This window comes from Macaca mulatta, chromosome 3 (assembly GCF_049350105.2).
Source record: "Macaca mulatta isolate MMU2019108-1 chromosome 3, T2T-MMU8v2.0, whole genome shotgun sequence".
Classification (NCBI taxonomy): Eukaryota; Metazoa; Chordata; class Mammalia; order Primates; family Cercopithecidae; genus Macaca; species Macaca mulatta.
Window position 1 is genome coordinate 97,847,325 of NC_133408.1, and position 26,319 is coordinate 97,873,643.

A 26,319-nucleotide genomic window follows, 5' to 3' on the forward strand; every position below is an offset into this window, starting at 1 on the left:
CCTTTAGCTCAGAGAAGTTTGTTATTACCGATCATCTGAAGCCTTCTTCTCTCAACTCATCAAAGTCATTCTCCATCCAGCTTTGTTTCATTGCTGGTGAGGAGCTGCGTTCCCTTGGAGGAGAAGAGGCACTCTGATTTTTAGAATTTTCAGCTTTTCTGCTCTGGTTTCTCCCTATCTTTGTGGTTTTATCTACCTTTGATCTTTGATGATGGTGATGTACAGATGGGGTTTTGGTGTCAGTGTCCTTTCTGTTTGTTAGTTTTCCTTCTAACAGTCAGGACCCTCAGCTGCCGGTCTGTTGGAGTTTGCTGGAGTCCACTCCAGACCCTGTTTGCCTGAGTATCACCAGCGGAGGCTGCAGAACAGCAAATATTGCAGAACAGTAAATGTTGCTGCCTGATCTTTCCTCTGGAAGCTTCATCTCAGAGGGGCAGCCAGCGGTATGAGGTGTCAGTTGGCCCTTACTGGGAGGTGTCTCCTTGGGGGGTCAGAGACCCACCTGAGGAGGCAGTCTGTCTATTCTCAGATCTCAAACTCCGTGCTGGGAGAACCACTACTCACTTCAAAGCTGTCAGACACAGACATTTAAGTCTGCAGAAGTTTCTGCTGCCTTTTGTTCAGCTATGCCCTGCACCAGAGCTGGAGTCTACAGAGGCAGGCAGGCCTCCTTGAGCTGCAGTGGGCTTCACCCAGTTCGAGCTTCCCGGCTACTTTGTTTACCTACTCAAGCCTCAGCAATGGTGGACGCCCCTCCCCCGACCTCGCTGCTGCCATGCAGTTCGATCGCAGACTGCTGTGCTAGCAGTGAGTGAGTCTCCATGGGTGTGGGACCCTCCTAGCCAGGTGTGAGATACAATCTTCTGGTGTGTCATTTGCTAAGACCATTGGAAAAGTGCAGTATTAGGGTGGGAGTGTCCTGATTTTCCAGGTACCATCTGTCATGGCTTCCCTTGGCTAGGAAAGGGAATTCCCTGACTCCTTGTGCTTCCCAGGTGAGGCGATGCCCCACCCTGCTCCATGGGCTGCACCCACTGTCCCACAAGCCCCAGTGAGATGAACCCAGTACCTCAGTTGGAAATGCAGAAATCACCCGTCTTCTGCATCACTCACGCTGGGAGCTATAGACTGGAGCTGTTCCTATTCAGTCATCTTCGAACCTCTCTAGATCTTTCAAGTAATAGACCGACTGTTCCTGAGGGCAAGGGTCCCCCAACTCCTGTGAGGACCCCCTCTGGCAGCTCCCCAGGAAGCAGGGAAATGGAAACTGTGCTGCAAAGGTCCACAGCAGCACTGCCCGCCATGGCGGCAGACAATTGTTGCCATTTGTAAGGGCACTGGCTTTGCCATACATGCCTTGGTTTATTGAGGTGCTCTCTGAATAAACAAGCCTCAGATTCCACTGGGTCCTAGTGCTACCAATTGCTCCAGGTTTTAATGTTGTAACTACAGGAGTGGAAAGTTTTGGAGCTAATTCATTTTCTTGCCCATTAAGGGAAGAGAGAGGAGGTGGCCATTCACTTAATTCAGCAGGGGGAGCCGATGGGCTAGTAAAACATTTTTTTTTTTCATTTTCCCTTTCTTTTCTTTAATTTCCTCCATTTTCTGTTCCTCACATTCACAACCTGAATTTAGTTCTTTATACTCGTCCTCCTCTTCCTCATCTAAATCTGCCTCATCATCTATTTGAAATGGCTCAAGAGTTGCTTTTATTAGCGTCCACAATGCCCAGATGGAGACTGGAATTTTTACTCCATCTTTATACACTTCTTTAAAATCTCTGCCAATTCTCTCCCATTCCTCCAACTCCGTAGTCCTTTGTTCTGGGAACCATGGCAAAACTGCTATACTGCACTAAAGAGTGAGTGATAACAAATTCTGAGTACTAACGTTCACTCCCCTTCTTCATAATAAATGTCTTAAGACATTTAAATAAGCAGAATGACTGCTTTCACTTTGTCCCATTGTTACCCTGGTTCTTCCAAGTGCCCAACTTTCCCACTGAAATTCTCTTAGATGTCCTCGGGTTTCCTTTGACGATGTGTCCTCCATTTTCACATGCTCTAGCATTCCTTCCTCAGGATCTTTGTTGCCTCACACTGAGCAGCCAGAAATGTTGGGGTGATCAGACCCAACACCAGGTCATGGGGGTGACAAAGTCCAGCAGAGTCAAAGGATTGAGAAATAGACAGTTTGAGAGAGAAAGGTGGGACACCAGGGGGTCATCACCGTGGCAGAGGCTGCGAAGGCCCTGAGCTCTGGGAGCCCAAGCTATTTATCGGTAATCCAACAAAGAAACAGGTGGTGAGAATGTGGTGGTAGAAAGGACACGTTGCATTAAGCACATGATTTACAGCTGTGATGGTTTAGCATTTATATGGAACATGTTCTGCTACTTGAGATAATGGGAGTAGGGGCCTAGGAAGGCTAGAAGCAAAGAGCCAGCAAGCCTAGATACATTCTAGAGGACATGTCAGACATGCAAGCCCTGCCTCAGTTTCTCCCAACACTCAGCTTTTTCCCAACAATTGTCTTAGCAAAAACTCGGGCTCTGTTCTCCTCAAACCTTCCTTTTAGTTTTCAAGGTATATTTCAGAAGTAAAATAATATAATTACATTTAAAAGCTGAAAATTGATTATTTTTACCCTAGCAACACTACCTGAGGTACTGTCAAAAGCTCCATCCAGAGGAGGGTCAAGAACAAGGAAATAAAAGAAAAGAACACCTCTATTTGATAGCAGCATTGTTCACAACAGCCAAGAGGTGGAAGCAACCCAGTGTCCACCATGGATGAATGGATAAGCAAAACGTGTCATGTACTTACAGCAGCATGTTATTCAGCCTTAAAAAAGAAGAAAACTCTGGGCTGGGTGAAGTGGCTCACGTCTGTAATCTCAGCAGTTTGGGAGGCCAAGGCAGGTGGATTAGGAGCTCGAGACCAGTCTGGCCAACATGGCGAAACCCCATCTCTAATAAAAATACAAAAATTAGTTGGGTGTGGTGATGTGTGCCTATAGTCTACTCGGGAGGCTGAGGCAGGAGAATGGCTTGAACCCGGGAGGCAGAGGTTGCAGTGAGCAGAGACCATGGCACTGCACTCCAGCCTGGACGACAGAGTGAGACTCTGTCTCAAAAAAAAGAGGAAGAGGAAGAGGAAGAGGAGGAGGAGGAGGAAGAAGAAGAGGAGGAGGAGGAAGAAGAAGAAAACTGTGACACATGCTACATGCTATACCATTTATACCATGGAGGAACATTGACATGACGCTAAGTGAAATAAGTCAGTCACAAAAAGACAAATACTATGTGATTTCTCTTACATGAGATGTCTATAGTAATCAAATTCATAGAGACAGGAAACAGAATGGTGATTGCCAAGGGCTATGGGGAGAGAGGCAGGGAGAGTTGTTGTTTAATGGATAGGAGTTTCAGATTTGTTAAGATGAAAGAGTCCTGGAGAGGGACGGTGGTCACCACATTGTACAGCAACGTGAATGTGCTGGACACTACTGACTTGTATACTTAAGAATGGTTACAATGGTAAATTTTACGTGTTTTTTATCCCAATTAAACAAATTTTAGCCAAGCGTGGTGGCTCACATCTGTAATCACAGCACTTTGGGAGGCCAAAGCAGGTGGATCACTTGAGCCCAGGAGTATGAGACTAACCTGGGCGACATAGTGAGATCCCATCTCTATCACACACATACACACAAATTAGCCAGGTGTGATGGTACTCACTTGTAGTCTCAGCTATTCAGGGGGTTGAGGCAGAAGAATCATTTGAGACTGGGAAGTTAAGGCTGAAGCAAGCCATGATTGCATCACTGCACTCTAGCCTGGGTGACAGAGCAAGGCCCTGTCTAAAGTAAAAAGGGGGCTGGGAGCAGTGGCTCACGCCTGTAATCCCAGCACTTTGGGAGACTGAGGTGGGTGGATCACCTGAGGTCAGGAGTTCGAGACCAGCCTCGCCAACATGTTGAAACCCCGTCTCTAATAAAAATACAAAAATTAGCCTCGCGTGGTGGCACATGCCTGTAATCCTAGCTACTCAAGTGGCTCAGTTTATACTCCCACCACGAGAGACAGAGCTCCAGCTTCCCCCTTCCATTTGTTATCTTTGCTGGCTTTATACAGAAAATATCATTGTTTTCATGACATTTCCTTGATATCTAGTGCTTTTGAATCTTTTTTATATACCTATTGGCCATTTTGTGAGAAATGCCTGTTTCTTCATATCCCATTTTCTGTTGAAAATCATTTGGTTTTTTTCTGAGTAATTTAAAAGATTTCTTTATAGGCTAAGGATACAAACCTTTTATTTGTCATTGAGGTTACAAAAACTCCCAGCCTTGTGTGAAATTCAGGTAACAAGCAGTACACAGTGACATAACACAATTCTTGGTTTTCATGATTGCAAGTCATAGCCAAGTATCAAGTGAGAAATTCAGTTTCATCTGCAAGGCTTAGAGAAGCCAGGTGATCCTAGAAAAATGAGCCTTCTATTTGTTTTAAATTGTTAAAGAGTTTTGAGTGCTTATTAAAATGAAAGCTTTTAAATTTTATTTTGTATTTTATTTATTTTGAGATGGAGTCTCACTCTGTCACCCAGGCTGGAGCGCAATGGCATGAGCTTGGCTCACTGCAACCTCCGTCTCCCAGGTTCAAGTGATTCTCCTGCCTCAGCCTCCTGAATAGCTGGGATTACAGGCACCCACCACCACACCTGGCTAGTTTTTGTATTTTTAGTAGACACTGGGTTTCACCATGTTGGCCAGGCTGGTCTCAAACTCCTGACCTCAGGTGATCCACCCACCTTGGGCTCCCAAAGTGCTGGGATTACAGGTGTGAGCCACTGCATCTGGCCCAAAAGTTTTGTGTTTTTACAGATATTAGACATGTTTCTTGTTTAAGAAAAAATATCTTAACAATAATGTAGGAAAATAAGAGAAATGTTTTTCCAAAAAAGAGAAATCAGTGTGATTATTTTATCTTATTGGAATGTTGGATAATATAGTCTACTTCATTAATCATCAAGCATGCTACAGATTTTCCATTTTTATAGGATCTGTATCTCAGTTAAGGTATTACGGGTAATTTTTGCACTGTATTTGAAGATGAAAAATACAGGCCAAAATCATAGACCTTGCATAGAAGCTGAGTAATGAAGAAAGCTCTGGAAGAACACATAGATACACATACACAGACATACACGGATATGTATATATTTTTTAAAGTTTTAAATATATATATTTAAATATATATTTTTTAAACCCAGAATTCTTAACCAGTACCCAACACTCCATCCACAATTTTAACAATTACCCTCTACTGCCCCTTGGGCCCCCTGTCCCCAGGACAGGGACATATATTTTTTAAATATATATTTATTTTTTATAAAGCACTGGACGCAGAGCTTGTAGGTCAAGTGCCTGCCCTGTCCTTACCTGATGGTGGTCTTGGCCAAGTCCTAGGTGTGGTATTGGGTACTTGCACTGTGAAGATACAGAAGAGTACCTTTAGTATGTTACCATTTCTGTAGAGAGAGGAAAAGTGTGTGTGTGTGTGTGTGTGTGTGTGTGTGTGTGTGTGTGTGTGTGTGTGTACATACTATGATAATATACGTAAAACATGTCTGCAAGGGTTCAAAAGGGTTCATAAAAAATTCAGGAGAGAGCAACAGGGTGACTGGGAGATACTTCCCTTCTGTACCTTCTGAGTTTTGGGCTATGTGAATGTATCATCCTTTCAAAAAGTGAACAAAAGATTAATTTTCCCCTTCCTGTCTGTGCCCCCATCCCCAGCAAGAAAAATGGGCTTAGAGAATTGGATAGACCTAGGTGTTCAAATCCCAGCTCGGCCTAAGTGATCTAGATAAGCATTTAACCTCAAATACTCCATGTTTTTTCATCTACACAATAGAGGTAATCATAGTAACTGTCTCCTATGGTGGTTGCAGGGATTAAATGGGATTGCTAGCATGGTACCTGGTGAAGCACTCCATAAAGGTTCAAACAGTGGTAATAACAACAGTAACAATAGCAATAGTATCTGATCTCTCTGGGCCTCTGTTAGCCAGCTGTAAATTTGATCTCTTTCCCTGTCCCTTCAAACTTAACTGAGTTCTTTTAAAAACCAGGTCATGGGCTTGGAAATGCCTTGATCTTTACTGACCGAGTTGTCATATTGAGCCTAGCCCTAGCCCTTTTAAGGGGCACTCTGTGCAATGGCCCAGGCTCCCCAGATCGAAACTTCTCACTTTTCACCATCCAGTTTTCGAGCCGCAGTAAAGCACTTACTGAGTGGCAGTTAGAGCAGTCCATACAGGAGAAGGCACGGCTGAAAGCACACCTGACACGGGTGAGGTTTTGCAGAGGGCGGTATGTGGAAGGAAGATGACCCCAGGTGGCCAGGAGCAGGTGAGGACCAGTGACAGCCCTTCCTAACTTCTGTGCCCATTCTTGCAGTTGAAGGAGTTGCTTAAACAAGTCCAGCTAGAGAGAGATCAATATGTTCAACATATAAAAGGAGAGAGGGCCCAGTGGCAGCAGAGAATGAGGAAAATGTCACAGGAGGTGAGATCTGACCCTTCAGCGCGCCCCCCGCCCCGCCTCCACTTAGATAGGTCACTGGATCGTTCTGGGCATTTGTAAAATGGGAATAGTACAGCCAGAGGTGGTCATGGGTCTAGGCTTTGTGGAGGTGGGGGCAGAGAGGGAGATGGTAGCTTGTCCAGCCACCAGCCCCTCTCTCCAGGCCCCTTTGCCCCTGTGCTTTGGGCAGGTTCGCACATTGAAGAAGGAGAAGCAGCATGATATGTAGAAGAAGGAGAAGAAGCATGATATGCAGTAGAAGGAGAAGAAGCATGATATGCAGAAGAAGGAGAAGAAGCATGATATGCAGAAGAAGGAGAAGAAGCATGATATGCATCAGCTAGAGAAGTTGGAGAGGAGCTTGTCCAAACTCAAAAACCAGATGGGTAAGATGGGGCTAGTGTGACCTGGGAGCAGGACTGGCATCAGAGGGTCCTGAGGGTAGCTTAGAATGCCCCAGGGAGGTGGGTGGATGGAAGGGCTTCGAGGCAGAGGGAAAGAGGTCTGTGCCAGGAGACGGCAAGTCTTGTCATCTACATGAGCCTCAGTGTCCCCATCAGCAAAGAGGGCCCATTGTCAGCCACCCACAGGGCTCTCTATCTCAAAGTGGCTTGGAAGATTGGCTACCATCTGGGTGTGAGGAATCATTAGCAGTGAGGCCAAATTTGGGGAGCCTGAGAGGAGCTGTGCACCAAGAGGAGGGTTTTGTTTTTGTTTTTGTTTTGTTTTGTTTTGAGAATCCAGAGGCCCTTATTGTCGGCTTCCTTTCTCAGCTGAACCCCTGCCCCCAGAGCTCCCAGCAGTGCCCTCTGAGGTGGTGGGACTGTGGGTGGTATAGTAACATCTTGGTTCTTAAAAGTAAAAATAAAGAACAGCAGCTCATTCCTCTCTGGGGAGGGGCTGGCTCAGGGTTACATAGTGAGGGTGGAGGCAGAGGTGGGCCCACAGTACCTCCTTTATTGGGTTGTCTGGGGACCCCTCTGGTCACCCGCCACCAGGAGGTGGAGGAGGGCATCTGGACAGTGAGGAAGAGGAGGCACCTTGTCCCATGCTGAGTGTCCCGGAGGACCTGGAGAGCTGGGAGGCCATGGTGAGCCTGACTCCCCCTGCGCCCATTTTGCCACCTTCCTCTGTGGCTCCTCCAAGACCCCTTTATGCTCTTAGTTTCCCTGTCTTCTGATTTCTCTGGACCCTCACCCCTTCCGGGAGCCAGTGGTCAGACACCTGAGGCCCCAAGGGAAGGGGCTGTACTCCACCTCTCTGCCCCATTTGTTCTGTATATGCCCCTACAAGAATGCTTACATCTTGCCCTCAGGTGGCATTTTTCAAGTCCACTGGAGCCAGTGCCCAGGAGGAGCAGGCACAGTTACGAGAGCAGGTGAAAGAGCAGACGGTGGGCTGCCAGCGCCTGGTTCACCTGGTGGCCCCAGCCCAGAAGGAGCCAGAGGCAGCGGTCCCAGCCCCAGGGACTGGGGGCAAGTCTGTGAGTGGGGAGACCCACCGGGCCCTGCAGGAAGTCATGGAGAAGCTGGAGGTGAGTGAGTCCTGGCATGGGCCAAGAAGCGCAGGGGTGGGGCAGGTCGCTGCCGAGATACGACCCCATTATGTTGACTCCAGAGTGGCTTTATGGAACTCCTGGAGGAGAAGGCAGACCTGAGTGAGCTGGTGGAGAAACAAGAACTTCAATCTATCCAGTACTGGAGAGAGAGATGCCAGCAGTGAGTGGGAGGCCAGGGCATGGCAGGGATCTTGCCAGTTGCCTAGGCTGGTGTCAGACTCCTCAAGTAATCCTTCTGCCTCGGCCTCCTAAAGTGCCAGGATTATAGGCATGAGCCACTACACGCCGCCTGGAGTTTTTTTTAAAAGAGTCAGTTAAAGTGCTTCATTTAAGTGTATGTCTCTAAGAAAATTTAATAATTGATTATTGTTGAATAGACTGAAAACACAACATCCAAGCACATTAATTAAGCAAATAATGCAAGCATAGCTCTCACACTCCATAAATGTTTTCTAGGTGTCATTCCAAAGCCATTCTTTTTAGAGGATCTTTAAGAAAATGCTTGGCTGTCGTCTAACAATTATACAAGGTATTAAGAATTTACTGAGTTTACAGTTCTTTCTATGAAGGAAAGAATGAAGTCTACACCCAAGAGAAACATTGGAATTTTCATTTAAGTAAATCTGTATTCTCGTTTAAAATGTTACTAGTGCTCTTGTCGGCGATAGACACATGAAGCAAAATTTTCCTTTTACATTTGAATTTCAACTGCATTTAAAGTGTTATAAATACTATGAATACATAAAAGCTAAGGGAATGAATATATTAACTCTGATGCAGTTTGTCAGGTTTTAACAGTAGCGAATCTTGGGATCGGTACATCCCAATCCAGTATAGCTATGGTAAATGACATGTAGATCACTGAATTGTATTTCCAGGACTTTTCAAAAGTGACTATTAAGGTTGGCCATGGGATCTAGCAAGTTATTGTCCTAGAAGACTTGTGGCCTTCTCTTAAACCAGAATGGGAAAATTCTGGTTCTTCTATTCACTGACATCTCAAAGGGCAAAGAGGGAGGCACCATGAGATTCTGCAGTTGCAGGCCTCTCAGGATGAGACTGTATTTTTCCATGCAGCAAGGTTGATTTGATCTGGCCTAATTCTCTGATTGATGTGCTGAGAGGCAGGACTACTTGGGAATGTATTCACTGTGCCTGATTTCTCTCTGGGCAATTTATTTGGCCATCAATCTTTTTATCCTCTTGACATTCGATTTCTAGATATTGGCCCAAATTCCATAAGATAGAAATTTTTGTTCTGAATTTTAATAATATATGTATTTTAATTAATAGTATATTTTAAAATAAAATACAACAAAAAGAAAAAAAAAGACAAAAAAGAAACCTAAGAATATATGCTCAAAAGTGCCAAAAATACAAAAGAAGACAGAATTTTTAAAATAAAAGCCTTTTGTTCGACTTGCTGCTCTTCTTCCCACTTCCTCAATTCCATTTCTTTTCCTATAGGTGATCATGGCTAACATTTTGGTATTTGTCTTTCCAAAGTGTATAGTTATAGATCTGAATAGAAATGTAGATACAGAGATATCAAAGACGAGCATGGGCCAAGCACTCAACAATAAACTACGTTGGGTCTACTTTTCAAAGTTACTCTCAAAACAAGAATACAGATTGTCTGTTAAACATACTGGAATTTTAATACATTCTCTTTTTTTTTCCTCCAGAACATTTCTGATTTCATATATTCTGGCATGTTTCCTGCCATGTGGCAAACCATAAGCTGAAAGAGATACAAATATAAATAACACTATGTCTAACAAAATTTGTTCAGTATATGCTAAAGCATTCGTATAAATGTCTACATCTTAAGTCAGAGCTAAAGAACAAGTTTCTCTCAGTAAATCGAGGAAAGCTGGGGGAAAAGACCATAGAGAAAAAGGATATGGGTGCCTGTATGAAGCAGGGGAGGTTTTTGACTCTGGTTCAGCTAATTAGCAAATATGTATCATTCATCTGTGCTGTGGTAGGCACTGTAGTATTGCATAAATAGAAGGTGTGGTCTTTGCCTCCAAAGGGCTTACCATCTACTGAGAAATCCGACTAGTCAGACAGCAGAGACTCAGATAATGAAGGCTTGTGTAAGAGCCTGAATTTGATAAAGTAAGGAATAAAAGACAGCCTCTACAGGTTTTTACAGATATGAGTGAGATGATAAAATCAAATTTAAACAATGTGTCTTCACACCCTTCTGGCCTTTCATTTCCATTCCATGAGTGCCACCCTGGCTTAGGCTTCCATGACTGCCTATTTGCAGTGACCTTGTATTCAGCACTCTGCCATCTCTCCCACTGCTTCCTCCCAAGCCATCCTGAACACAGCCACATGTTTGATTTTCCAATGGTACACAAGGGAACGTCTCTGTTCAAAAGCCAAAAATGACTCTTCTTTGGTCACCAAGTAGTCGGCACTTTTCGGTGCGAAACTCAAGACCCTCCCAGAAACGATGTTAATCTCCTTCCAGACTGTCTCCCATTTCCTAATATTAACTCCTTGCTCTGTTGAAATTGAAGCCATTTCCCAAAGCCACCTCTGTTATGTCCTTATGTGATTCCCGCCCTCTTCTTGTCCTCACCTGCAACCCCATCTCCATAGAAAAGCAGTCAGAAAAACCACCTCAGAAACTGTTGCAGTAATCCAGGAGTGAGATGAGGATAGGAGGGAGAGGGTGAGTGTGTGGGGATGAGGAGGAAGGTGGCACACAGGAAGTAGCCACAGACCTCATTGACTGTCGGTAGATAGGGTGTGAAGGAGAGAGGCGAGTCAAAGGTAACTCATTTTCGGTTTTAGGCAACAAATACAAGTCTTTCTCAATAACTGCTCATCCCACATACTTGTGGCTATTAGAGGTTGATATTTATTTCATACTGCCCATAAACCTGGGACCATATATAATTAATGATGATTTCTCTGTATTCAAGATCACAAATATGTGTGTGTGTGTGTGTGTGTGTGTGTGTGTGTGTGTGTGTGTACCTTAATGCAGGCATAACCAAATACTTTACTTTGGGAGCCCTACTTTGGGAGCCCGATGTCTTTAAGATACACTCTAAAATATTATTGTGGAATTAGATACAGTGCTTTCTGCATAAACCATTAATAGATACATTGAGTAAGAATCTTTATTCCATTCCCAGTGTGATTTGGAGTGTAAGACTTAGGAAAGTGTCTGTGAAACCCACAGTGAGAAATTCCACTGGGTCTTGACAGCTGGAGTGGGCACTCAAATGTGCCCAGGACTGTTTCTCTCACTCCCTTCTCTGCTTGAGCTGTGGTTTGCTTTCTCCTTCTCTGTAGCTCAGATCATCTTCCTCCACTTCTCAGCCCACAGGTCTAACATGACTGGGACCAGCTCTGAGTGTTTCAAATGTGTAGGGCCCCAACCCTCTTAGACTCAGGTACACATTCTCAGGGAAGAAAACTGGAACCTGCAGAAATATCAGATCCCTATGTTCCCTGACCAGTGCTGCCTTCTCTAGAAGGAAAATCTACCAAGAAGAAAAATTACAGCTGGAAAGTTGTTTGGTAAGCATGGAATCACCTATTTAATCTCTCAGCAAGTCTCGACTGCTCTACCATTAAAAAAAAGCAACCCAAATCCATCCTTTTCCCAGCTTCACTCCCTAGTCCAAAGCCACCATCCACTCTTGTGAAAACCTCTGCAGCACACTGTCTTTGCTTCTTTCTTTCTTTCTTTCTTTCTTTTTTTTTTTTTTGAGACGGAATCTCACTCTGTCGCCCAGGCTGGAGTGCAGTGGCTGGATCTCAGCTCACTGCAAGCTCCCCCTCCTGGGTTCACGCCATTCTCCTGCCTCAGCCTCCCCAGTAGCTGGGACTACAGGCGCCCACCACCTCGCCCGGCTAATTTTTTGTATTTTTAGTAGAGACGAGGTTTCACCGTGTTAGCCGGGATTGTCTCCATCTCCTGACCTCGTGATCCGCCCACCTCAGTCTCCCAAAGTGCTGGGATTACAGGCGTGAGCCACCGCGCCCGGCCCCATCTTTGCTTATTTCTTAACTCTCATTTTTATCCCCTTAGAACTGATTCTCCACTCAGCATGCAGAACTATTCCTTTGAAATTCAGATCATATTCCTACCTAAACCACCCCCAATAGTTTGTGATCTCTTAGAATCCAGATTCGTTAACGTGGCCTCAAGGGCCCACATGACCCGGCCCCTGCCTATCTCTCTACCTCCTCTCCCACGGCTCCTGCTTTTGTTCCTTCCACTCTAATCACTTGACCTCCTGACCTCAATCATGCTAATAAACTCATGCCTCATGTGGATTTATTTTCCTAGTGGAAGAAAATGCATTGATCTGTGAACACAAATACATGGTTTATCTGTTACAGTTCTCATTGCACATCAACAAACTGACTTTCTGATGTGTACATCCATCCCTTATGAGTCGGCTTAGTGTGAATCTGCCCCCTCTGGCAGTACCGACAAGATTGTGTTTCTCAGCCCACAGAGGTAAGACACAGACTCATGAGACCCAGTCTCTGTCTATACCACTAGAGTTCTACTGCCCCTGAATGGCATTGCCTGCACAGGTAGCTGGCCCTCCTCAGCAAACACACAGCCTTTGTACCATACAACTCTTCAGACTTGCTATGATGTACAAATGTCTTTCCTTGAAATGCTCTTCTGAAAATGGTAAATGCTAAAACTGATTACAGTGCTATTGAAAGTGGATGAGCAAGTTGATCTGCTGAGATGTGAAAACAAATTCTATTTTAATTTTTAATCTAAAATATTAGAAAGAATTTTGCTTTCCTATACTTTGCTATATTTAGTAAATAAACACTAATATAAGAATTTTGCTTTACTATAACAGTAGAACCCTCAGTTAACCAGGCAGTCATCATCTGTCACATAAAAGGTATCCTGAGGAGGAATGGCAGTGCCTCCCCTGGGGAAGAGGCTGATGGTGGCTCTGGCTCTCAGTCAGTCACTTTCCTTATCTCAGTATTTACTGTCATTTATCTGTGCTTAGCTAAACAGATTTATCAAGAATTAACTCTCACAAAACAGGAACATAAAAGATTTCTGCAAAGAATTGGACAGGCACTCCTGTTAAAATTGCAAGCAGAAGAAAAGAAAAAAAGAAAGGGACAGAGTCGACATTTCTCATACTTCTGGTACAAGCTCCTCATCATATTCACTGTGGTGTAAAAATAATGGTGATCTAGTAACATCTGACAAGGTCAGCCAAAATGATATATATAAGAATTTAGTCCTCCACCTAGGAGGGCTATTAGCAATACAAATTTCCATCTACTATAACTTGTAATTAACTTTGACCTATATGTGTATTTCCCTTGAGATTGGCCAATGATTGATTGAAGCTACCACAATTAATGACAGATAAAACAGCTTTTTTTATTTTAAAATTTCTATTTTGTGGGTATTATAGAATGTATTTTATATATTAACATACACATAATTATATACTATTATAATCATATATTAATATTAACATATAATTGTGTGTGTTCAAAAATTTTTAATGGCACAATCAAAAAACTTTAAAGCCCACTGGATTAAAAGATGGCATTTGGGGCCCAGCACGATGGCTCAAGTCTGTAACCTCAGCACTTTGGGTGGCTGAGGTGAGGGGATCGCTTGAGCCCAGGAGATCAAGGCCAGCCATGGGCAACATGGCAAAATCCCATCTCTACAAAAAATACAAAAATTAGCCAGGTGTGTCACACCTGGAGTCCCAGCTGCTCAAGAAACTGGTGAGAAGATCACTTGAGCCTGCAAGGTCGACGCTGCAGTGAGCCATGATTGCACCACTGCACTCCAGCTTGGGAGACAGAGCAAGGCCTTGTTTCAAAAAATAAGAATAAAAGATGACATTAAGAAGAAATCTGATCTCATTATCTTTATTATCAAGTGATTGAAGGCTATAATCATTATTTCATAATCTTGTAGATAATGATTGTACTTGAAAGTGGGCTGTTAATAACTAGATATATCTAGAGCACCAAGGTTTTACAATTGTTAAAGATTTGACTTAGAGTCAGACTGCATGGCTGAATCTCTGCTTCAGTCATTGCTAACTACAACCTGGGGCAAGTTAGTTGACCTACTATGCCTGTTTCCTCACTGTAAAAGGAGAATAATATCAGTACTTTCCATATAGGACTATTTTCAGGATTAAATGAGCTAATACATTTAAGAATTTAGGCCAGTGCCTGGCATTTAAGAAGTGCTCAATGAATGTTAACTAATATTAACCAAGCTTTGGTTAAATTTGAAAAAACAAACACAAAAACACAACTAACTTTGTTACCTACTGCCCCTTGCTGGCCAACCAGGGTTAGTACACTGCAGTCTATGTGGGGAAGCTAAATAAGTGCTTGGAGTAACGAAAGATTTTCAGTGTTGAGGGTAATATCAATGCTAAGCTTATGAATATTTTTTCAAAATAGCCTTGAGAAAAATCAATTGTCATGAAATTAAGTAATTAGCAAGAAGTATAGGAAGAGAAATTAAATATCTGTAACAATAATTAAATAATAAGCACATTTAGATTCTTAACAGCAGTTGAAAAGCAAGACATTTTAAATTGCAGTGCTCTGAAATAGGACCCTTGAGAATTTATAGTGCAATAGAACATGATTCGTCAAGAAAAGCAACTTGCTGCCTGAAATGACCAAGTATGCGTTTCAAGTTCTGCCTAGATGTTTGAGGGGTGGGAGGAGGTATTATCTTCCTATTCACAGATTATATAATAATAATAATGCTATTGCTTATTGAGTGCTCACTATATGGCAAGGGCTTTCCATATATCACTTTTTTCCTTGTTCTTTTTTTAACATGAAAATATTCAAACATAATATAATGAACATCCATGTACATAACTCCGTTTAACATTTAACACTTTCTATATTTTTTGTTCTGAATTATCTTAAAATATAGATATCAAATATCTCAACCCTATATATGCCAGTGTGCATGTCTAAAAATAGAGACATTTTTCTACTGAAGCACAATACCATTATCACACCTAATAACAATTGCCTAATATCATCTAATGCCCTAGTGAAAACTCAAATTTCTTCAGTTGTCCCCAAAATATCTTTTGTATCTGGCTTATTAAACCAGAATCAACAGAGGACAAGCCATGCATTTGGTTATTATGTTTGTTTGTTTGTTTGTTTGCTTATTTATTTATCTTTTGAGATGGAGTCTCGTTCTGTTGCCAGGCTGGAGTGCAATGGCGTGATCTTGGCTCACTGCAACTTCCGCCTCCCAGGTTCAAGCAATTCTTCTGCCTCAGCCTCCCGAGTAGCTGGCACTACAGGCATGCACCACCAGGCCCAGCTAATTTTCATATTTTTAGTAGAGACAGGGTTTCGCCATGTTGGCCAGGAAGGTCTCCATTTCTTGACATTGTGATCTGGCCGCCTCCACCTCCCAAAGTGCTGGGATTACAGGCATGAACCATCACACCCGGCCATGTTTTTAAAATTTCTTTTAATCTAGAGCAGCCATCCTTCAGTCCTGCTTTTTTTTTTTTTTTTTTTGACACTGACTTATTGAAGAGACTGGGCCACGTGTTCAGTAGGGTGTTCCACCATTTATTCTAGGTTTTTCTGGTTGTTTCCTCTTGATGTCATTTTATTCTTCTATTCTTACAGTTCCTGAGACAGGAAGATAGATTTCAAGGCTTAATGATGTTGAGGTTAAAATTTTTTGGAAACAATACTTCAAAGATGATGCTGAGCTTCATACTGCATCAGATTGGGAGACATTTAATGTCAGGCTGGGTCACTTTTATGGTGATAAGATGTATCTGGGTTAAGGTAGGAGGGGCAAGATTTCCCTGTGTTGTAAAAATGTAACCAATAGTAGGCCGGGCGCGGTGGTTCACGCCTGTACGCCTGTAATCCCAACACTTTGGGAGGTCGAGGCAGGCAGATCACGAGGTCAGCCGATTGAGACCTTCCTGGCCAATATGGTGAAACCCCGTCTCTACTAAAAATACGAGGGCTCCTGTAGTCCCAACTACTTGGGAGGCTGAGGCTGGAGAATGGCGTGAATGCGGGAGGCGGAGCTTGCAGTGAGCCGAGATCGAGCCACTGCACTTCAGCCTTGAGACAGTAAGACTCTGTCTCAAAAAAAAAAAAAAAAAATTGTAACCGGCAGTAATCCCTAGGGGAATAATTTGGCATCAACTGAATATCCTGTTCCTTATCACCTTTTCATCAAATGATATCATTGATGATCCTGGCATGAATCAATTATGAAATTCCATTATTCATTTATGATTACTTAGTTGGCATACTTTTGTAAAGAGAACTGTTCCCTCATCAACTGGTGCTCATCTATCAACTGTATTTCGGTTAGCCCGAAATACAGCTGCTACTAGAAAGGCGAATACCTGTTTGTTTTCTTAAATTATCATTTTGCAGAGTAAAGAGTTAGTGTAATAGTCATCACCAATAGTGTGGCAAATGAAGTTAATTTTTTAAAATTTGGATTACTCTTTGGGGGCAGTGACTTTTTTATGTTTAAAGTTTCCAATCACTTTTCAGTTTGCGTCATTGTTATTTTTGATTCTCAAATTGTTCTAATTTTGGCCAGTTGGCGACTTCAGGCTGGCTCCCATGTCCTTTTAGAAGGACCTTGTTCGTCTTGAGAGTCGTCCTGACTTGCTGACACAAGTTGTCCTCATTCACTCCCAGCTTCTGACCTGGCATCAGTCATTTCTCGAAGGAGCGCTTGGTACCTTTTAGTGGGTGGTGGCATTTAGAGATTAATAGCTGGGTGTCAAGGATAGACAATGCTCCTATACCCTTCATATTCATATTTTCATTCAAAAATTAACAATATAGGTTTTTAAAAAATACACTCAGGATGTGTGGTGAGGGGGAGGGGGAAACCAAACACAATATAGGGGTTTCCACTGTGATCCTAATTTATATTATGATCCCAATTTTTAAAAAGAGGAAACGGAGACCAGAGGTGCCCAAGGTTACTTGGCTAGTAACTGGCAGCATCGGAATTTAAGCCCAGGCATGTTACTTCCATCAGGGAAGGGAGTCCCAGGGCTCCAGCAGGCGACGGGTCTGTGGAAAGGGGTCAGGTTGATGACCAGGGCTCGGGGTGCGGGAACCAGCAGAAAGGGTTAACGGACCGTCCTGCCTGACTCCTCTAGGCCAGGAAGGCAGGACAGGGCGAGCTGCTGGGCGAGGGAGCCGCTAATGGAGTGGCCAGGGCCGCTGTTTCGCCTCAGATCTGACCAGAACTCCCTAAGGCGCAGAAAGTACCAAAGAACCACACGCGCGCAGCCTTGAGCAGATAAACCAGTCACCCTCCGAGACCTTCAGCGGGTGCGCATCCGACCCGACCCGCCCGTGAGGAGTGCTTGCCCACCCCTCAATCAGAGAATCAGAGGAAGCCTTGAGCAAGGAGGGGCGGGACATCACTGGATCCTGTCTATTGAGGAGCCAGCGCCGGGTCGCTTCGGGACGGAGTATTTCTGAGTCTCAGCGGAAGGCGGAGAGAAGGCCGTGGGGACGGCCAATCAAAGGGGGCGACTCAGGTAGGTGGGGACCGGCAGCCAATCAGGAGAGCGCTCGCTCCTGACCGGCCCACGCTTCCCGCCAGTCCCCTAACCCCGAGGCTGCGGGGCGGCCGTCACTGCGCCGGAGTAGTGGGCCGCAGTGCTGCGCTCTCTGGCCGCTCCTTACAGCTCTGCTCCAGGCTCCCGTGCAGACGTGTAGTGGGACATGGCGAACTCGGGCTGCAAAGACGTCCCGGGTCCGGATGAGGAGAGTTTTCTGTACTTTGCCTACGGCAGCAACCTGCTGACCGAGAGGATCCACCTCCGAAACCCCTCGGCGGCGTTCTTCTGTGTGGCCCGCCTGCAGGTGAGTGCCCCGCCCGCGCTACCCACTCCGGGGCCGGGGGCACACGTGGCCGATCGGGACATGCATGCAGTTCTTCCTGATGAGGGTAGTAGGACGAGGCTTCAGCCTCCTGGGCGGGTCCACCTCCTCCGCTGGGCCCACTGCCCGGCGCTGCCCCGGCCACGGTGCCCTCTCAGGCTGCCGGGAGCTTTCCCCCTCCTGGCCTGTGCACCGGCTGCTCGGTCTGCACCGATTTGGCCTCTCGTCCACTAACTTAACAGTGCATTCAGTGGGTACTTCTGAGGAGCCTTCTTTGACCCGGGTCTGGGAATTGGTTGCTTTCTGCTCTGTACATACCTTTAATACAGCACTTCTCACCTCGCATTGTGAAAATCCGTTTACCTGCCTTTCGCTCCTCCTCTGAGAGGTCCTGAAAGCTAGGACCATGTCTTATTCGTAATAGTGCTGTGCTCAGTTAGGTCAAGGGCCTGGATGAACTATAACCAGTGTTGGTAAATCATTGCTCTTCAGCCCAGTCCATTCATTCACTTAGCACATATTCTTCCAGCACTTAACACTAGGGGTATAAACATGATTGAGTAAAGTGACTGTTTTGAGGAACTCTCAGCCTGTGGGAGAGAGGTGCAATAGAGTACGTACAAAACTTTTTGATAGCATCGAACGAGACAAACATGATCTCTGCTAACCTCGTCAGAGTTCTTAGTTGCAAGCAACAGAAACTGGCTGATTTAAGCAAAAAAAAAAAAAAAAGAATGTATTGAAAGGCTATTGGAGAGCTCACAGAATGACCAGGAAGGCAGGAGTACAAAGCTGACAAAACGGACAGGCATAAAGGGAGGCGCAGCAACTGTAATACAGTGGGCATCACACAACAGAACCAGCCCAGGGAGCCTCTTCTGCGCCACTGCTGAACTTGGTAAGCATGGATGCTGTATTGTCTACCACCACCACCACCTGCCCTGGACGCTGCCTGCCTCTGTACATCCCTGCAGTTCCTGAAACCCGAATGTGTCGGCCACTCTGGAGTCCCTGCTGTCTTGGGCACTAGCTTCTAATTGAAAGCCCCAGAATGTCTTGATTGGCTAAGTTTTGGCCACATACCCATGCTATGACTTTAAGCAAAACTGAGAGAACCAACTTCTGGCCTTTGAAGCCTCAAAAATGGGAGTCAGGCTCTGGTACTCCCTATTCCCAAACTCGTCAAGTAGGAAATTTCCCAACTGTAGGAAGGGAGTCCAAATGCTTATAGTCAGGGCAGGGGGGAAGAGATATCAAACAAGGGATTATTCAGTTACAGGTATATGGTCCATCTTTAAAAGGAGGCATGCAAAGTGAAATGGGGTGTATGACCAGGGTACCTGACCTAACCAGGATGCTCAGGAAAGCCCTGCCTGAAAATGTGACTTTTAAGCTGAGATCTGAATGATTGCAGAGGTGGGAAGCACACAAAACAGGGGACAGCATCTTCTGCAAAGGGCCTGAAGAAAGAGGAGGCTGGATCTTTCGGTCAGTGTGGCCGGAGTTTAGTAAGGGGAATGTGGCATGAAGACTGGAGAGATGTGGAAGGGCCACATCTTCCAAGACCTCAGAAGCCAAATAAGACACACTGCAGAACTAAAGCACATGAAAGATCAGATTTCTATCTCCCAAAGCTCATTCTGGTCACATGGAAAATAGATTTGAAGGAGGGAAGAGTGGATATGGAGAGTTCAGGAAGTTTTTACAGCAATTTTTGCCAAAGATAATGAATGGCATCTTGAACTAGGGTGGTGGCAGGGCAGGGTCGATGGATTTGAGAACTAATTTGGAGATAACATTGTTAAAGCATAGTGACTGAGTGTGAAGAGGATATCAAAGATGACTCAGGCTTTTGGCAGCAGATAGGTGCAGGTGATGTTTGCAGAGAGAAGAGGAAAATCCAGTTGGGGAGGAGAAAATTGTAAGTTCAGTTTGAACATTTTGAATTTGAAATGCTTGCTAAACAGTCAAGTGAACAGAATAATATTAGTGAACATTTATTAAGTGCTTACTGTGTGCTAGGCCCTGTTCTAAGCACTTCTTCTGAAGCTCAGAAGAGAGATCTAGTCTGGGTTTAAAGATGATCAGAATATTTGAAGTCATTGTAGGGGATGAGAATGTCTTGGGCAAATTGCCAAATGAATAGAGAAAATGGCCTAGATCATGGGTGTCCAAACTTTTGGCTTCCCTGGGCCACATTGGAAGAAGAAAAATTGTCTTGGGCCATAAGTAAAATACACTAAAACTAACAATAGCTGATGAGCTTAAACAAACAAACAAACAAACACAAAAGCCCATGCCTAATTTTCGTGATGTCCGCCACCACAGGTAAGCAAAAAAATTCTTGCATTCAAAGGGTTGGACACCCGTGGCCTAGACTAAGCCTTGAGCAACTCCAACATTTAAAAATCAGGTAATGGAGGAGGAGTTGGCAAAGGGGATTGAGATCAAGGAATAGCCTGAAAATCAGGAAAGAGGCAGATCAGGAGAAGATGGTTACCTATGTTCTACTGAGAAGTGGAACAAGATGAGGAATGAAAATTGTTTATTGGATTTAGCAATACACAACCAGTTAGTGTGAATTGTAACTTTTATCAGGTCTCCTGGTGTCCTGCCAGAGACACGTGGTCCTAGAAGAACATCTCTTATGCTGAATAAAGGTACTGGTCGCTCCAGCCAACCCTATACCTGAGATGTCTGACACGTTTTTTGAGAAAATACAAGTGACAGGGGTAAAATATAAACCTGAAAAGGATCCTAGAAGTATCACTTAGTTTAACCTTTTAAATTTGTCTATAAGGAAATTAAGCTCTGGAAAGATGGAAAGAAATCTTCCTAGGCCAAATAAGCCGTATAAGGATTCTGTTTTTTATTTGTTTTGTTTTTATTTTTTATTTTGTTTTTTCACGTAAGGATTTTTAATCTTCCCCAGGACTCTATCCCCTGCTTGCCCACCTCTGTGAGGAAAGAAGTTAAGCTAGAAACCTAGTTTCATTACTTACTAGTTCCAAGACCTTAGGCAGGTTGCTTAATCTTTCTAACCCACAGTGTTTACTGCTGTAAAATGGGTATAAGAAAGTTGTTAGCAAAATAAAAGGGAATGGTCCGTATAATGCCAATAGCACTGAGTACAAAAGGATCCACCCGCCACGGCCTCCCAAAATGTTAGGATTACAGACGTAAGCGACTGCACCTGGCCCCCAAAACACACTCTTTTATCCACACCTTTGGGCATGCTCATCCCCTGCTTAAATGTCCTTCCCATTCGCAGTTAGTGTTAGCTGCTCTTATGATTACTGTAGATAAATTAGTATAATTCATGAGTATTAGTGTTCATAAGTACACAAATCATTCATCCTCAAATGCCAGGTCTCTCAGGGCAAATTTGGTGATATATGTTGGTAGGATACTCTACAGACATAAAAGAAGAGAGAATATTATAACCCACATGTAGCCATCACCCAGCTTGTCTCTAAGTAAAAATTTATGTGTATGTAAGAAGACTGGGAAGTAATTTGCAAAAATGAAAACAGTTGTGTTAAGGCATTGGGGTTATGGGATTTTTTTTTTCCTTAAACTTTTTGTTTTTGTTAAGATGTCTGTACATATTCAGTATATGTTTCATTTTTAAAGAAAAATATAAAAAAAATAGTCCTTGGGATCTGGGTCCTTGTCTGTTTAACTTTATATTTTCCACAGCTTCTTAGACATAGAAGGAACTCTGTTTATTGAATGTTTTAATTGCATGGAGTTCAAGGTAAATCCTTTTTATTTTGAGGAGGGAAATTTGGGTTCAAGTGGATATTGATCATATCACTTTGATTTCCTTTGTAGGATTTTAAGCTTGACTTTGGCAATTCCCAAGGCAAAACAAGTCAAACTTGGCATGGAGGGATAGCCACCATTTTTCAAAGTCCTGGCGATGAAGTGTGGGGAGTAGTATGGAAAATGAACAAAAGCAATTTAAATTCTCTGGATGAGTAGGTGGCTTCTAATTATAAGTTAAACAATAACTAATTCAGAAAGCAGATTATATGTGAGGATGTGTATCTGTGTGTTAGTTTTTCAAAACCACATACTACAGACATATTCATTATACTTTTAGAGTCAACATAAAAGGCATGATAATGTGAGTTTGCTAAAAAGTCTAGAAGGGCTACACTTTCTGATAAAGATTGAGGGGGATGTTTGTAATCTCTTACGTAAAAGATGGAAGCCCTTATTTTTCATTCTATTGTCTTTTATAATTTTTCTTTGTAGTTTCATACTGTGAAAAGGCATGAAGATTTCTGTAATTGTTACATATTTTTGTTGATTTTGAAAGTTACTTGAATTCAGTTTTTAAAGAACAATTTTTTAAGACGGCGGGTGCATCAGTAAATAAGTAATACTTTGTAAAAGCATTTGACAACATGTTAGAAATGCTTTGATACTTTTTATAACTAGAGCTGTCAGAGTTGTGTGGCAGAGCATTTCATACAAAGAAAAGTTGCAGAAGAGGCCTTGAGAAGAGAGGGTTATCTGACATGCTGGATACTTTACCTTACTTGTGAAGGAGAATGAGCCATCCTCTCTACCTTTTTTCTAGGTGGATATTCTCTTGCTGTCAGAACACCATCCATTTTTTGTAGCCCAAAGAACAATGTTTCAGGGGTATAAAGATGAAAAACAAACAAACAAAGTACATTGAAGCCTCTTTTAGGACAAGATAAATATGGAGAGTTATGTTAGGACTATAACAAGTAACATTATGTCTCAGGCATTCTAATTGTAAGCTAAGCTGACTTTTTTTTTTTTTTTTTTTTTTTGAGATGGAGCTTCGCTCTTGTTGCCCAGGCTGGAGTGCAATGGCACGATCTCGTGCTCACCCCAACCTCCGCCTCCCAGGTTCAAGCGATTCTCCCACCTCAGCCTCCCGAGTAGCTGGGATTACAGGCATGTGCCACCGTGCCGGGCTAATTTTGTGTGTGTGTGTGTTTTTTTTAGTAGAGACGGGGTTTCTCCATGTTGGTCAGACTGGCCTTGAACTCCTGACCTCAGGTGATCGCCCGCTTTGGCCTCCCAAAGTGCTGGGATTACAGGTGTGAGCCACTGCACCTGGCCTTTTTTTTTTTTCTTTTTGAGATGGAGTCTTGCTGTCTCCCAGCCTGGATTGCCCCAGTGTAATCTCGGCTCACTGCAACCTCCACTTCCCGGGTTCAAGTGATTCTCCAGCCTCAGCCTATTGAGTAGCTGGGATTACAGGTGTCCACCACCACACCTGGCTAATTTTCATATTTTAGTGGAGATGGCATTTCACCATGTTGGCCAGGCTGGTCTTGAACTCCTGACCTCAAGTGATCCACCTGTCTCTGGCTCCCAAAGTGCTGGGATTACAGGTGTGAGCCACCACACCCAGCCTAAATGCAAGGCTTACTTTTAATGTGGTAAATTTATATATTTTTTATCCCAAATACATAGGGAGCAAGTATGTTCATATGTAGTTAAATGTTTAATCCCATACCCCGTCTTGACTATTATAAAAAGACCTTACCCAGTGAGCTAAATTGGCTAGGTCAAATATGGTTAAAATTTGGCTGTCCTGGTTTCAGGCAAGAAGGGGTTAAAAGTGGAATGTATGTTGTAATAGAAGTTAAAGTTGCAACTCAAGAAGGAAGAGAAATAACCTGTCGAAGTTATCTGATGACAAATTACGAAAGTGCTCCGCCATCCCCACAGTATAAAAAGGTAAGCTATTTACAGACTGGTGGTGATTACTTTTTAAATTTCACTGAGAGAAACTAAAGAATATATTTTTTTAAAAGACTTTAGGCCTGACGTGGTGGCTCACACCTGTAATGCCACCACTTTGGGAGGCTGGGGTGGGCAGATCACCTGAGGTCAGGAGTTTGAGACCAGCCTAGCCAACATGGTGAAACCTCGTCTCTACTAAAAATACAAAAACTAGCAGGCCGTGGTGGCGGGCACCTGTAATCCCAGCTACTTGGGAGGCTGAGGCATAAGAATAGCTTGAACCACGGAGGTGGAGGTTGCAGTGAGCTGAGATCAGGTGATAGTGAGATGCTCTCAAAAAATTTTTTAAAAAAGAAATAAAAGGCTTTGTATGTTTTAAATTCTGCATAAATATTTATTTTAATAAAAATGTCTTTAAATATAAAAATGATAGTTATTTACCTAATGTACAGATTCAAAAATATTATTATGTGTAATGATTGAATTATGTTTTTAAAACTATTTATTAAAAAAAAATTTTAGAAATGTATGTGAGTCAGAATTCTAGACATGTATTTTCTTCCTTTCTCTCTCTCTCTCTCTCTCTCTCTCTATTTCTTTCTTTTGCCTGGCAATAAATTTTTGCTTCATTTTTATGAGGTAAGCATGTATTGAAGTAGAAAAGAATATTTATGAGTGTATTTTAACAGATTTAGTATCTCTCTCGTGCTCTCTCTCTCTATATGTGTGTGTATATATGTGTGTGTGTGTGTGTGTGTGTGTGTGTGTGTATGCTTTCGTAATGTTTTTCTCCCCATAACACAGTATTTTTTGAATACCAAGATTCATTTTTATAGGGGAAAAAAACATACTTTCTACTGCTGAAGTGTTTTTCATCCCTAGATGGAGAAAGAAACATCACACTGCCTTTCAGAATCAGGGAAATCACCCTTGCAAGCACAAGACAAGAATGTGGGATAGAGACCCCAACATTCCTGTTCAGAACCCAAGCTTAGCTGTCTGTTGGCAGGCCCAATCAGGTCATGGCACCTGTAATAGGTAATCTGGTTCCTAGGCCTCGTCTGGAATTTTCTAGTATGGAACCTAGAGAAATTAACCTGGTATAGATCTTGAAAGTATCACTGAACACAGTTGCCATTTATTCCCCCATGTCTAATTCAGAGCAAGGGTGAACTCTGGCATTATAACCAAAACTGCTCTCTGTAAACTTTAAATTTTTTTTGAAGAATGGTATTTTTTTTTTCTTAAAAGGCCATACAAATTCTATATAGATATTTTTGTCTTAATATTAAAATATTTAAAATCACATATTGAGAAAGTTGATATTCCATGAGGATGCTTCATTTGGCTTTGAAAACTCCATACGCATTCATGCTCAGCGTGAGAGGAATGATGGTATTCTATTTGTTATGTAACTGTTTATCCTAGAGTTATCTGAAAGCTAGTATTTCATACCTTGAGAAGGCAAATAAAGCTGTGGTATGGTACATTATATTATATTCCTAACTAAAGGTTTTTTTTTTGTTTGTTTGTTTGTTTTAACCATTTCCAGATTATTTGCATGGGTGCAAAAGAAAATGGTTTGCCGCTGGAGTATCAAGAGAAGTTAAAAGCAATAGAACCAAATGACTATACAGGAAAGGTCGCAGAAGAAATAGAGGACATCATCAAAAAGGGGGAAACACAAACTCTTTAGAACATAACAGAATATATCTAAGGGTATTCTATGTGCTAATATAAAATATTTTTAACACTTGAGAACAGGGATCTGGGAGATCTCCATGTTTGATCCATTTGCGGCAGTGCACTGAAGGAGTATCTTACTTGGGTGATTCCTTGTTTTCAGACTATAAAAAGAAACTGGGATAGGAGTTAGACAATTTAAAAGGGGCGTATGAGGGCCTGAAATGTGTGACAAGTGAATGTGAGTACCCCTTCTGTAAACACTGAAAGCTATTCTCTTGAATTGATATTAAGTGTCTCCTTGCTCTGGTAAAAGATAGATTTGTAGCTCGCTTGATGATGGTGCTGGTGAATTGCTCTGCTCTGTCTGAGATTTTAAAAAATCAGCTTAATGAGAGTAATCTGCAGAGAATTGATAATAACATTTTGAAAATTGGAAAGATGGTATACTGTTTTTAGAGGAATAAACGTATTTGTGGTTTAACCTGTTGTCTCTACTAAAGTACTTCATTTCATTATGTTGTTAAATCATCACACATGCTGGGTCTGGTCTTGGCCATGCAGCATCTGTAGTAGAGTAGTATTGTACAGACTCTGGAGCCAAATAGCCAAGGATCAATTGTCTGTGCCACCATTTATTCTCTGTGTCTCAGTTTCTTCACATATAAAGTGAGGATAACCAAAATGTCTACATCTTAGGATTATTTTGAGGATTAAATGAGTATGTGTGTGTGTGTGTGTGTATGTGTGTGTGTATATATATATATATATACACACTCATTTTATATATATATATATATATATATGAAATCTTAGGATAGAAAGTGGCATAT

The 26,319-nt window shown here is 42.8% G+C and overlaps 1 protein-coding gene across 3 annotated transcripts; it reads left to right on the forward strand.

The window, feature by feature from the left end:
• The first annotated feature begins 17,783 nt into the window (after positions 1-17,783).
• Positions 17,784-25,970, forward strand: GGCT (gamma-glutamylcyclotransferase). 3 transcript variants are annotated; one of them, NM_001266969.1, is given in 4 exon segments: positions 17,784-18,052; positions 21,905-22,050; positions 23,662-23,797; positions 25,356-25,970. In NM_001266969.1, coding segments are annotated over 4 exon segments (567 nt in total). In that variant the 5' UTR covers positions 17,784-17,911; the 3' UTR covers positions 25,500-25,970.
• The last annotated feature ends 349 nt before the right edge of the window (positions 25,971-26,319 follow it).